This window comes from Bombus vosnesenskii, unplaced genomic scaffold, assembly GCF_011952255.1.
Source record: "Bombus vosnesenskii isolate JDL3184/JDL3185 unplaced genomic scaffold, Bvos_JDL3184-5_v1.1 scf7180000013267, whole genome shotgun sequence".
Classification (NCBI taxonomy): domain Eukaryota; kingdom Metazoa; phylum Arthropoda; class Insecta; order Hymenoptera; family Apidae; genus Bombus; species Bombus vosnesenskii.
This window is the reverse complement of record NW_022882927.1, coordinates 3307951-3321301: the sequence shown is the minus strand read 5'-3', so window position 1 is coordinate 3321301 and position 13351 is coordinate 3307951. Positions and strand designations below refer to the sequence as shown.

The 13351-nt window shown below is 48.0% G+C and overlaps 1 protein-coding gene across 9 annotated transcripts in view; it reads right to left on the bottom strand.

Annotated features, from left to right (window-relative positions):
- The window catches only part of LOC117230847 (mushroom body large-type Kenyon cell-specific protein 1), a 91000-nt gene that overhangs the window by 32963 nt on the left and 44686 nt on the right, over window positions 1-13351 (bottom strand). For 4 of the 9 annotated variants that reach the window (XM_033488718.1, XM_033488720.1, XM_033488717.1 and 1 more), the window contains exon 2: window positions 7020-8142. In XM_033488718.1, coding sequence (XP_033344609.1) covers window positions 7020-7113 — 94 coding nt within the window. In that variant the 5' untranslated portion in view covers window positions 7114-8142. Of the gene's footprint in view, window positions 1-2968; window positions 3024-4454; window positions 4659-7019; window positions 8143-13351 lie in introns of those variants that run through there. The other 5 variants (XM_033488715.1, XM_033488716.1, XM_033488723.1 and 2 more) reach the window with 2 other exon arrangements.

Here is a 13351-nt window from a genome sequence, read left to right as displayed (position 1 = left end):
ATCTTTTTATGAATATATTGTGTACGTTGTGTGGTGACCTTTCGAAATTTCATTAACGTTAAACACGACTATCGTGATTATAATAGTAAAATTAGAAAGCAACCCGAAAATGTATAATTTACAAGACTTACTTGCCGTAAACATACGCTTAATGGAAAATTAATACACAGTATCAATGGTAATCTCAGACGTACAATTAGTGTAACAGATGGTCCCGATACATATTGCGGCTTATTAATATATTGAATAATTGACTGTTCAAGTGTTTCGTATAGTATATAAAGTTTCTAGTATCGTTGAAATGCTTAGGTGAACCACTGTATAACCGAATACGAGAACGAAGAGATACGAAGAATAACCGAAAATAAAAGAGAAAGGGAGATAAATCGGATAAGGAGTTCCAGGGATAAAAATGCAAGTGAAAATAAGATAAGAATAGAAATTGAAAAGCAAGAATAGCGAGGACGCACGATGGAGAAACAGTGGGAGATAGCACGTTCGTTGCACGTTCGCAACGTGCAGGCGTGCGCAGAGACACATGCACACGCGATAACGTTGACAATGGGTGTGGACATACACTTGTATCAACTAATATCGTCATTTTGACGTCGCGGTAAAGCAGAGCTTTGTGCGGATGAAATTCGATGGCCGATCCAAAAAGACAGATTAAAATGCAACAGATCACCGTCGCCATCCGTTATCGGATTAACGTTCCCAGTTTTTTTACTAGTAGATCTAACGGGCCGTTTCGCAAATTGTGCCGTTTAACGGGAAATCTATAAATTTATTGCTCGCCGACGGAAAAAAAGGCAAGCGACCCGTTTTCAGGACAATCCACGCGTTTCAGTTGGACAGGTTGATTGTATTATTCGATATTATTAATAATTTCATAGGCAGTCCACAGCGTGTATTCTGTATTTCACTGGTTCTAATTCCTAAATCGGAAATATTTTATAATTCAATTGATCTTTGATACTTTCACAGTGTAACAGACGAGAAACTCGAGCAAGTTGTCGAATATGCGCTATAAAGTATAGGTACTATAAATTTCACGTTTTAAATATTATTATACCGGCGAATCTATTAACAAAGTTGTTAGACTATGAAAGGTTGAATGGACATATTTCTGCATCTATAGATCGGCTAGCACAATTGGTTTACAAGTCACAAATTACGAATTACCGATATTAATAGTCTTGCGTAGCACATACAGGAACATGTTGGCCAATAAAACAAATGAAACTGCAGGTTGTCCGATCATCTTACCTGACGAAAAATTATGAAACGATGAAAAAATATTTTCTAACCTATGACTTGTAACTTGTCAATTTACTTATACATACGTCATCAGCTAGTGATCCTGGTGATAGAGATTTTACCGAAATATAAAGAACGAAATAATTACATAGCGGTGAAGCTGCCCGTACTAAATATTTCTTTATTCGATTACACTGTTATATGGTTAACTTAACACTAAATTGAGCCCCTAAGCCAAGATCACTTATGCTTCGAAACTAAACACAGTTACCCATGTGACCATACGTTAAATTACCGACAGATTAGGCGGTTCTGTCTTAAGACCACGAAAGTGCTGACTCATAGAGGACACTTTAGGAAACTAGTAGACGATTCGTTCGGATTTCAATCGTCACGTTTTATACGTACATCGTTTGTAGTGCTATTGACCTTTTTATGTGTTTGCAATTTGTTTTTCTAAAAACCGCTTACGGATTATCGGGAACAGTGTAAAACGAAAGATTTCTTCAGTTTCGGCTGGTTTTTTAAATCGTTGCTAAATTTCGCGAATTACGATCGTGTCGAATGTAATGGCCGGTGGATTAGTGTCCGGGGACCACACGTCTTAAAAACTAGGATGCAAAGTAATAGGAACGAAAGAGAAGAAAATAATCGTTGTTTTGTTACTTAGTGCATTATCGATCGAAACTTTCATAAATCGGTCAAAATTGCCTGTAAGACCTACTTTCCTGATTTATGACGGGTAAAAACGCATCTTACGAGGAAATACACAAGGTATATCTACAATTGAACTAACCTACGAATGCAACCAACGAATGCAGCTAACAAGTGTAACCAACGGTGCCAAATATCCACGTAATTGTAAGTACTATACACGCTTTCGTTACGAATTTGTCGCATGTTCTTTATCGTTTCGTTTATTTCGTACGAGATAAATATAAAGTTCAGATAGAAAAGTGAAAATAATTGAATCGGTAGGTACTTAAAAATCTTGACAATCGCAATAAAATACGTCTGAACCATATAGACCGTTCTATGGAAGCTACTTGCGCTGTTGCACAGCACGATTTAAATAATACATGGGACAGATAACTGGTAGACAAAACTGATAAAACGAAAAAGAAATTGTATCGCGAAAGAGATAATTTATCAAGTACAAAGGGGACAAAATTACCGGTGTACAATATGAATTTTACAACTAAAATCGACTACTCGCTGCAACACGTCCGTTATATTTTACAAGGAGAATGATCATTAATATCGTTTATTGATATTAATTTCTGTCAAGCTTCGTAATTATCTGACAGGGCATGTGATCATTTAATGGATTATTATGCGCTTCCATCTGAGTATTAACTCATTTTCCACGTTTTAAAAAACAGCTCGACACGGTTCGTTGGTAATTTTCGAAATTGTTTACACGCGATGCCTGGGCTCATTTACACATGGCGAAAAATATTTTATAAAATATTAATATGCGCAAAGTTTGCGCTTTACGCCCGATATTACCGTAACAAAATATTCCCACTTGGAATGAAAAATTAACAAGGGGAAATTTGATCGCGGCCACGTTAGCGAGACCAAAAGGATGCTTGGAAAAATAATTTCTCTGTGTAGGCATCGCACGAATCGGTGTGAAGAAAACGCGTCGGCGTACAGTCGATACGGCAAATAAGAATAATATCAAACGACACGGACGAGTAAAACTCACATTGAATATCGAGTCGTCGAGTCGTTTGATAGAGTGCCATTCCACGCAGTAACCACAAAGTCGTCCTTTTGCCGGTTCTCTCTCGAGCGCGGTTCGTTAGGTCGTGCTTTCGAGCACTAATGCCGCTTTGAAGTTTTTCGGGAGGCGTTCCAAGGCGTTGCATCGCCCGGCAAAGAGTAGATAAAGACAAAAAGAAGGTGCCGCGTCATTTTCGTCAATTTAACTTGGGTCTCCCTTCCTGGTAGGCCACGTAGGATCGCTCGGCATTTCATCCCCCACCGAACCACCCTTCTCGCCACGTCCGCCCCTGTGGGCCACTCACCCCCACCGTTCGTATTCGCCTCGTCTCACTTCGTCTCACCCCTCCGCGCGCGGCTTGCTTCGCCTCGTCGAAGCGAGGTCAATCGACGGAGAGGGCTGAAGACGACCCCCACCCTTCGTCACCAGCCTCCCTACCACGGCTACTCAATATCGTTTCATTACGCACCCTGCTCCGCCATACCCATCCTCCACTTCCACCCTCGGAGTCTCGCTACCCGCCACCCTCGCTGCGCCTGCACCGACACCCGTCGCCACTGCACCCTCCCATCTTCCTCGCCCTGATCACCCCTGACCCTCCACCATGCCCCTTACTCCTCCCTTTCCTCCACCGACTCCTTCTTCTCCTCCTCCTTCCTTCTCCTCCTTCTCCTCCTTCGCCTTCATTCTCTCCTCCTCCACCACCTCCTTCTCCTCGTTCCCTTGCCGTTTCACCCCCTTGAACGTCTCGTTCCTATCTCGGCGACGAAACACGAATGCCCACGAATTTTTATTGTTACTTCTCGCGCTGCTTCCTCTCGCCTCCCCCTCTCACGACCTTTTTTTTTTTATGCGCCTTTTAACGATCAGCAGTAACTGCACCCACCCGAACACTCCTGCTTTTCCTACCTCCTCATCCCTCTTCGCCATTCTCGGTCCTTTCCTCCCTTGCGCCTTGGAGGCGAGCATTTTCGAGAAAACCGGTGGTACGGGTATGGGTATGGTACAATGGGAAAAAAAAGAGAACGGAATAGGCGAGCGGAAAATTGTACCCTTGCAAAGTATTCGTTTATCTTGCACAATGTAACGAGCAATAGGGAGAGCAAATAAACTTTCGGCCGTCGAATTTTTTGTTTTCAATTTGATGGAAAAACAAATCTCTCTCTCTCCCCTCCCTCTCTCTCTCTCTCTCTCTCGTTCTATCTCGCGTCGATCAGCACGAATTTTCATAGGCCTACCCCGGCTCGATCGTGTTACGTACAAAATTTTTAACGTTCCATTTTAATTTTCGACGGTGTACATCACAACGGGGATTTTCATTCGATATGTATGTTGTACATATACTTCTCTAGTTTGAATGCATCAGCAACGAGCGTCAACAAATGCTCTCCGAGCGAGTACACGTGGCGTACCTATCTGTCAGAGCTGCAGATCTGTCTGCAAATATTTTCACTCTGTATATACGTACTCTACACGTCGATCCTCTTGTTCCTGGTAATCTCCCGTGTCGTGTGGTTGTGCGACGTCCTCGCGAGAATACAGCCACGGCGAATCGGCATCCTTACCGTTCTTAATCGCGACGTGCAAAAATCTCGCGTCCCGATGTCACGTCCAGCATCGATCCGAAGATTCGAATCGATGGGAAATGGCATCGCTTCATTATTTCCGGTTCGAGACGCACGCAACGATCGCGCGTGATTAATCCGTTCGACGTAGATTACCAGTTACGACCACTTTCCGTACTCGAAAATTTTCAAAACCCTCGGCATCGATCGCCGCGCGTACACGTTCAAGCAACACGTGCAACGTAACAGGTCGCGATAGCGGTTGCTCGCGTGAGGCAGAACGATCGCGGTCGGTTCACAGCGAAGTCGCAAGAGCGTGGAGCAACATCTTGATATCTCGGAGCATAATCGACGACACTGAACCACGATGACGACGACGACGACGACGACGACGACGACGACGACGACGACACTGACACCATGAATTTCTTTCACGGTCCTACGGAACACTCGACAACTCTATCTCTCTGTATTAGGCCACGTTGCACCACCAAAGAAAGAGCGCTACTGGTGCGGGATGTGAGAAATAGAGGCACTCGTGAATTTCAAAAGCCTGCTGCTATCCTTCGTCACCCTTTCCCGAACGCTTACTGGTTGATCTCCGAAGATCATGGAAGTCTCGAGAGGAGTACGCCGGCAGAGGTCTAACGCGCACATACGCAGCTCTTCCTCGCGCTCTCCTACACCCCGCGTTTCCGCTTTCTCTTTCTCCTTTTCTCGGCAACGAGCCACTACCACCTTGCTTCTTAGAATCTTCGGCGGCCGACAGAGGAGGAGAACCGATCGCGAAGAAAAAAGTGGAAATACCAGGGGTTTGGGAAGAAATCGAAGGGCGGGTGTAAGAGTTGGGAGAGGGCGGGGGAGGGTCGGGCGAGGTGGAAGGATCGAGGGGGTTGGGAAGGACTCGCGAAAATTTCTCGACCACCAGCGGCAGCTGCGTTCCGAAATGAGGAGAGACGCGAACGAGAGAAGAGGTAGTAGGGACAACGAAGCTAGTCTGATGGGGGAATAAAGGTAACGGAGGGGTCGCGAGGGGGCCGCAAGGTGGCGGAGGAGAAGGAAAAAGGGGGACGTAGGGTGAGGTTACGAAAGTGGAGGAAGAAGCGTAACGGCGAGTGCACGCAACAGCGGCGCGCGTGGAAACGCGCCTTCTACGAGTAGCAGAACTCTTCTCTTGACGGACTAACCCAAAGGCGGAAGAAGGAGGGAGCGAAGGGGGAGTAGGAGAATAATGGTGGGGGCGTAAGCGACGAGCGGGCAATAGAGGGATGCGGATCGGGAAGAGGGAAAAGGGAGAAGGAGAAAGAAGGGAGGTAGTAAGAAGAAGAAAAGAAGGTTTCGGGCGGCGGCCGGGATCGCTCGGTTGTCTGTGGTCAAGGCACGCAGCTTGTGCAGTATTCTCTGCGCGCCTTACTCTCTTACGTAGAAGCTGTCGCGGGTGCGATGGTGTCGGCGCTGCCCGAGGCGGCTTTCGCGGAGAGGGGCTGCCGCACGAAAGCGACGCTATACTTCTTTTTCGTCCGTCTCACGACCGTCTGATCGAAAACAAAATCGACAATTTTCCGCGGAATATTTTCTAATTTCCAACTTTTCGAAATACTCGTTTTTAGGTGTAAATAGGTTTGGAAAAAAAAAAGATATATCTGCGAACATAATTAAGAATACAGTCTGTTTTCTGATAATTGCACATTCACGCGTACAAGATCCCCATTTTCGTCCGTTTGTAGTCCGAAAACGAACTCGTAAATGGAGCAAGGATTAAAATTCGCAACTGGGAAGTTTAGCCTTATCTGTGGCACGATGCCGGGAGAGGTGTTATTTCATGAAAATTGTACAGAGAGGTGAAATATTGTAGAATTTAGCAACCCTCGGAGAGATATACGCGCGAAATATTGCTCTGTTTCTCGACAACGTGCAACCACCCTGTTGAACGTACGGACACGAGTAGGAGTCACGCCTGGCTCACAGTCAACCAGGATTCGGCGTTTCGGGTTCGCAACAGGTCTCACCACCGGCGTTCGTTCTCTCTCTTTCTATCTTTCCCTCTTCCCCTCTTTGACCCCTCTGCCTCCCGTTCCCGCCCTCATCCTCTCGCCACTCAAACCCCAGACTCACCCCACCCTTCGCAGCCTCATCTCTCTCTCCCTCTCCCTCTCTCTCTCTCTTTCTCTCTCCTGCATCACACATAGATGCTCGACTCTGTTATTGTATCTATATATCCTTGACATATTCGGAGAGTCACCAGCATGTGAGATTCGGAACGTGAGTCAACATGATCGTACGAATTATCCCTAACATCTGTATATAGACTGCCATAGAACGTAACGATTGTATAGCTATCGGCTATTCAAAAATTATGGTTCCAGATCAAAGAGAAAAATGTTAAGGAATAGGTTCGATGCGTGCTCTCCGATCGTAGGGTTCGCGACCTAGAGAGGGATGAAACCGTTGGTCGCAATTTAACTCACCGACTACGAAGACCATATTCTTTGTCCATCGCAGCAGCTCCCGTCGGATGTGTCTGCGTTCCTGTATGCAACGGGCATAGGGGCAATCCGCCATTTTTGAAATCACATCTTAGAATGAATGTGTGTGCGTGCCGGCCGGGTGCGCCTGCCTCGAGTTCCCGCGTGGATGTCCACCCCCCACGCCACCGGCCGTCCTCCGTCCACGTCCTCGTCGTCGTTGTCGTCGTCGTCGCCGTTGTCGTTCCCGTCCTCGTCCTCGTCCTCCTCCACCTCCTGCTCTTCCTTCTGTTTCCCTTGCTCCTGTCTCAACGTTCGATCGATCGACTTTCTCGATCCGCTGCTCCTTTCGATTCCGTTCGTCGTAGTTCGTCCAATGTTTCTTCGTCGTTGGACGCGCGCCGTCGACTTAAGGCGTGCGCGAGCAGGATACGAGGGGAGAAGGTAGTGCACACTGCCGCTCTAACGTGCACGCTGGATACGACGTCACGCGTGGCGTAACGTGCACCGAGACCGGGCAAAATGTTCGAGGGCCGATGATGGAAGCCCGATGGTCAATTTAGCGTTGGCGGTGGCGATTTTCGTCAACGTTCCTGTCTTCGTCTTCCTTCTCCTTCTATACTTCTTTGTCGCCGTCGTCGTTGTCGTCGTCGTCGTCGTCGTCCTCGTGTTGTTGTTGGTGTTCGTCGTTGTCGTCGTCGTCGTCGTCGTCGTCGTCGTTACGTCGGCTATGGCGGTGCTTCTTTGCAAACGTTGGAGGGATGGTGAGCCGATAGCAGCGTCGGTGACGGTGGCGGTGGCGGTAGCGGTAGCGGTAACGGCGGCGGTGGCGGTGGCGATAACGGTGGCGGCAACGGCGGCGATGTTGCTGGAGTAGGGATGAGAACGCCGAGAAACGACTACTCTCTCGTGTTGAGACAGGGTTAGGGCACGGAAACGCACAACATACGTGCACGCTTGCGCCCTGAACGGTGCGAGAGTGCAGTCTGTCGCCGCCGGCAAGTCCTGCCTTTTACTTCCTCTTTCGGCTTTCTTTCGCTTCAACCGATTTCGCCGTTCACGCTCACCCCTCCGATCCTCTCGTCCGGCCTCCTTTCGAGGAAACCGCTACTCGATCGAACGTTACCTGTAACACAAATTTCGGAATCTTCGTTATCCTTCCCCCGATACCATGGTGATATAACATCGCTTTATCCATAGACACGATCGATCGATCTCTCGATCTCTCGATCGGTTGGATTCCTTTCACGATCGATGAATGACCGAAACGATCGAGACACTGTTCGATCCTGATCACGGTTGCTCGAGAAATCGGACGAGCATTCGAGGTAGACAAAGGTTCTCGCGACACCTGCGTGTAAGGAGCGATGGGTGCTGGCCCCACCCCGAAACAGAAAGGGTGCCGCTACTCGAAATGAAACATTGCCGGTAAGAAGAACGTCAGGGCCGATGGTGTAGGTAGGAAAGGTAGTAGGGGAGACTCGCACTCTCGCGCGGTGACGCGATATGGGCAGGAAGGGTAGGAGGATGGAGGGTGGCGAGGGGGCAGGAGAAAGGGGAAGAGGAAGAGGCGCGCAGGGTGGTCGGAGGGTAGCTATAGGGGCGGATTCGCGCGTTCTACGCCTGCAAGGGGGTGGGAGAGCGTACCGCCGAGAGAAAGAGAGAGGAGGCAGAGTGCGCCTAATATGCAACAAGAGAAAAAGAATTGGCGATCAATAGGTAGTAGCTGGTAAGCGTCCTTTCATCCGCCCCCGCGGACACCCTCGTCCTTTCTACTTGCCCTATTCCCCTCTCGACCACCGTTCACCTCCTTCCTTCTCGGTTCCCTCTATCCTCGGCCCCCCCTTTGCGCCCCCGTGTCCTACCTTGCCAGCCCCTTGATTCTCTTACGTTCATCGCGAAACTCCTTCGCTCCATCGCCTTTGTTGTCGAGATATCCGCCCTACTCACGCGCCTAACTTCCTCTTCGTCGCCGAAAATCAAACATCACCTAATTTGCGTTTCTCTATTTCGCCTTCCACCTTTTCCCACGCGGGCCCATTTTCTCTCTCTCTCTCTCTCTCTCTCTCTCTCTCTCGCAACAAGGTTTTCCCTTTCTTTTCGTTCGCTTTTCTACCAACAAACTTTCGAGTAACTCTCGGCTACACGTGCTAGCGGACGACACGAGCGGAATAGCGCGTGCTCACATATACGAACAAAGAGAATAGTTAGGTGGCTTCGAAATGTAACTTTTAGTACATATGTGATGCACATCTTATTCTAATCTTAACAACGTGGACGAGATTGCACGGCAATTAAACGATGTTCCTAGCCTCCCTCGTTTTGTAGAAACTTTAACGAAAAGATTCCAGCGACGTTCTCTCTTTTTTTTTTTTAATGTAAATGTTCTATCTGATCGTAAATTCTGTAATAAACACGAGGTAGCGAGACTTGAGGTTGCCAGCGGACAGGGTCGGGATCGATCTTCATCTACTTGTCAGGAGGCGGAAGATCGATAGTATTTCGTTGATATGACACATACGGTGTAGGTGATCAAAATCGGAGCGGCAGCATTCGTTAAAAGCGTTTGATTCTCTGTGTTGATATTCCACTCGCGCATGGACGCCGTTCGATGAATAGAAGCTAGCCGTGGGCTAGTACGGCGATATCACTGACGCTGGAAGATCGATTGGATACTCGTGCTAGGTAAGCCTATACGAACAATATCGATGAAACATACGGCACTTTCTGTTCTGCAGTTCTACACGTTTGTTCCACATTTTCCGAGGGTCGCGTGAGGATGCATCCAAGTTTTCGTCGGCGTCGTTAAACTTTCACAAGCATCCGCTGCTCGAAAGAGAAAAGAAAAAAAAAAAAAGAACTTGAAATTTCGTTGACGTTTTGGTAGTGGTACTCGAGTAATTAGGGAAATTCCACCGGTAGTTTCCCATAATCTCTCTATCTCCCCTCGACCGTTCCCAATCGTTAGAAAAAAAAAGCGAACGCTTTTGCTACGCGTTCCACTTTCAGCTCGGTGCGCCTCTGTGTACGTGTACGGGAGCTTCTACCGATGTCATTGAACCTTCGCAGGCATGCTGGGCGAGGGAAAAGTGACTAGACTCTCAGAGTACCTTGAAGTGGTCGGAGTTCTAAGATGCTCGAGTTTTGCCATATTAAGTATTTCTTTGTTCGACCTTTCGATTTCGACGTTTATCTTCCTTTCGTTTCTTCCTCTTTTCAGTTTCTAATTACATACGTTTGCGTTCGAATATCTTGGGACTTCTTCTTTAATAAAATTTCGATATTTCATGCGGTTTAAGAATATCAAATTGCACGGATTTTTAAATAAAATAGTTAATACGTTTGCAGTACAGGTGCTTTCTCTATAAAATACGAAGTTAGATGGGTCATTACGATACAACTCGTCGATAACGAACGAAGCACAACGAATGTCCTAAGATTTTTCAGCGAATAAGCATTTTAATCGTGGTTATACGTTAGGGAATTTAAATAACCTTTCGTAGTAGTCGTTCGATCGGCCGATCGAATTCGAAAAATTATTTTTTCACGACTCGTTTAATTCCGCGAATGTAGAAGAGCTAACAACTCTTCTTGGTGTATCTGTACATCTTGGACGGTCACCTTACTCGCTCGGTTCCTAATCGATTTTCCCATTACGCGAATCCGGGGAGTGCTTCGCACACACTCGCTTCGTTTTCCGTCGTTCCGTGTCCAGCCTGCATTTCCGTCGACGAACAAACGGTCTCGATTCCCCTGTCCCATCTTCCCTCACTATCTCACCGTCCTTCTCTTTCTCTCTTCTTTAAGTACATCCACACGGCCATTTCTACTATCCATGTTTTCTTTTCTACATCTCTGCAATGGCCTTGCACTATGCGTACTTGTCGATTTCAAACCGACGTAATCGCGATTTTAACGTACTTTCTGATAATCGTAGAAAGGTACAACGCTTACAAATCGGCCGATCGTAGATCATCGTTGGCATTGTTGCAAATGGAGCGCGTCGTTTCCCAAAACCACCCATTCTCGGACGATCGATAAGATCTTATAGTTAATAGAAGGCTATTCGGTAGAAGATTTGGAACATAGAGGACAGATCGGAATTTTGTAGATCGTTGTTAATCGAAATACGAATGATAAAACTGGAATTTCACGGGTAATCGTTGGACGAAGAGTAATTGAAAGAATCGGATCGATCCGACTGAAATTCCTTCCAATCGATTTCTGGTTAATTAGACTCGTGATTAGGATATATCGATCGTTGTAACGAGTACCCTCGGCCAGAATGGTAAAAGTTAATAAGTAGTCGCGAAGTCGTTGGCGCGTGACTGTCGAGGAGCGCGCAAGGATTCGTCGCGTTCGATCGGAGGTCGCTCGTAACGTCATTCGAAGTTGAAGTATTTTTTTCGTGGCGGAAGAAACTCGATGACGAGGGAGGAAGATAGAGAAGCGTGGCGGTGGGGAGGGCAGAGTGTAGGACTGCTTCAGGAAGAGCAGTCAGGGGCGGTCGAGAAGGAGGATGAGGATGAGGATGAGGATGAGGACGAGGATGAGGATGAGGAGGTGGAGATGGAGATGGTAGAGGAGGAGATGGAAAAGGTGGAGGATGAGGTGGAGGAGAGAAGTGGGGGAGATGGTGCACTCGGTTTTTTCTCTGCTGGGGGAGGCAATGGGCGCGAGGCAAGGGTGCGTTGGATTCGGTTACTTGGTCTCACCCCTTGGACCACCTCCACCGGCGGTTCTAGCGGCAGCAGCAACAGCGGCGACGGTGGCGGCGGGGCAGCGGTGGCGGCGGCGGCGGCGGCAGCGGCGGCGGCGGCGGCGGCAGTCGTGCACTCTCTTTCTCCATCTACCTCGACTGCTCCTCTTTTCTCTATCTCCTTTTTCGTCTTTCTTCCCCGCTCACTCTCGGTCCCTCGCACGGCTTTCGTTTTCTCTTTCTCGCTATCTCGCCTTCTCTTGCACTTTTTCTCTCCCTCTGTTCCGTATCCGTCTCTGTTCCACGCGCCTCAGCACGGTGCTTCTCGTTTTTTTAACGAAGGATCCGCTCAATACCTCGGCTGTCATAACCTCCCGGCACCCTTCCAGGGTGGCCCGGCTGCCACAGCAAACCCACCCTCAACCCTCCGCCTTGCGCCTCCACGGGGCCCACCGACCCTCCCGACCGACGAGCCACCACCTAGCACCCCCGCGCTCTCATTCCTCTTCCCAGTTTTTAACGTTTCGTTCGACGTTTCCCTCCGGGCGAGAGCCAGGGACGGCGTAAAGGGGGAAGTGCATTTCGTCGTTACTTTGTTTTACGTCCTTCCTCGCCTCCTCCTCTTTCTTCCTCCTCTATTCTTTTCTCTTCGTCTTCGTCCCTCTTTTTCTTCCCCCTCGGCTCACATACGACCACGCGTATATCCTCTCACGCATACTCGTTCACGGCCTCTTTTTCTTCTTTCCCTTACCGACACCACCCCTCTTACTCTCTTGCTCTCTTCCTCGTCGCGTCTCCTTCTTTTCTCTCCGGTCCAGTGTCCTCCATCCACCTCGCCCCGTACCTCCGCTGACGCCGCCACCCTCCGGGCCACACACGCACTTCGCCGGTCCTCCCTTGCTTTCGCACCCCGAGTTTTTCGTACGTTCCACGACGCTCATATTTAAAGGCCACCTGTGCTCTTTGAATCGCCTCGCGGAACGGTTCTTCCACCGGGATACCGTTGACTTTCAATTTGACCGAACACCGTGGAAGGACGATGCGCGAGAGCGGAAAAATTCTTTTTACGAAGCAACTGACTTTTTACGGAAAAAGAAACATTAATGTGCGAGCGAGATTCTGGTCCGGTTGTTTTAGAGAGGGTGACACAATTGACCACGAAACCCTCGTCGCGCTCGACCTCTTTTGATCGAATCTGTGAACGATGAACGGTTGGCTGCACCCCCGAAATCGTGTTCGGGTTTGCAAAGATTTTTAAATTCTGGCACAGAATCTGCACGATGCTCACCTATCACGTTACACCTATACGTGTGCTATATATCACCATATACCTACATCTCTGACATTTTTTAACGTACGATAGACATCTGAGAAATTGGTTTCAAAGTAATTCAAACGAGTCGTTGACTCGACTAGTCCACTCGTACTTTAAATCTGATATATTAATTGTATTATTCTTTGCGAAATATTCAACGTGGATCGTCGAAATTCTGCATTTCGAGAGACCGGCTTTAGTCCGATGCCTGACTCGGTTGTCTGATTTACTGACACGAGGCAACTCCCAGAGAGCGTGGAAAATACAACCGCGAAGTTAAAGGGAATAATAAGTAACAGGGATGCACAGAAGGCTATATAG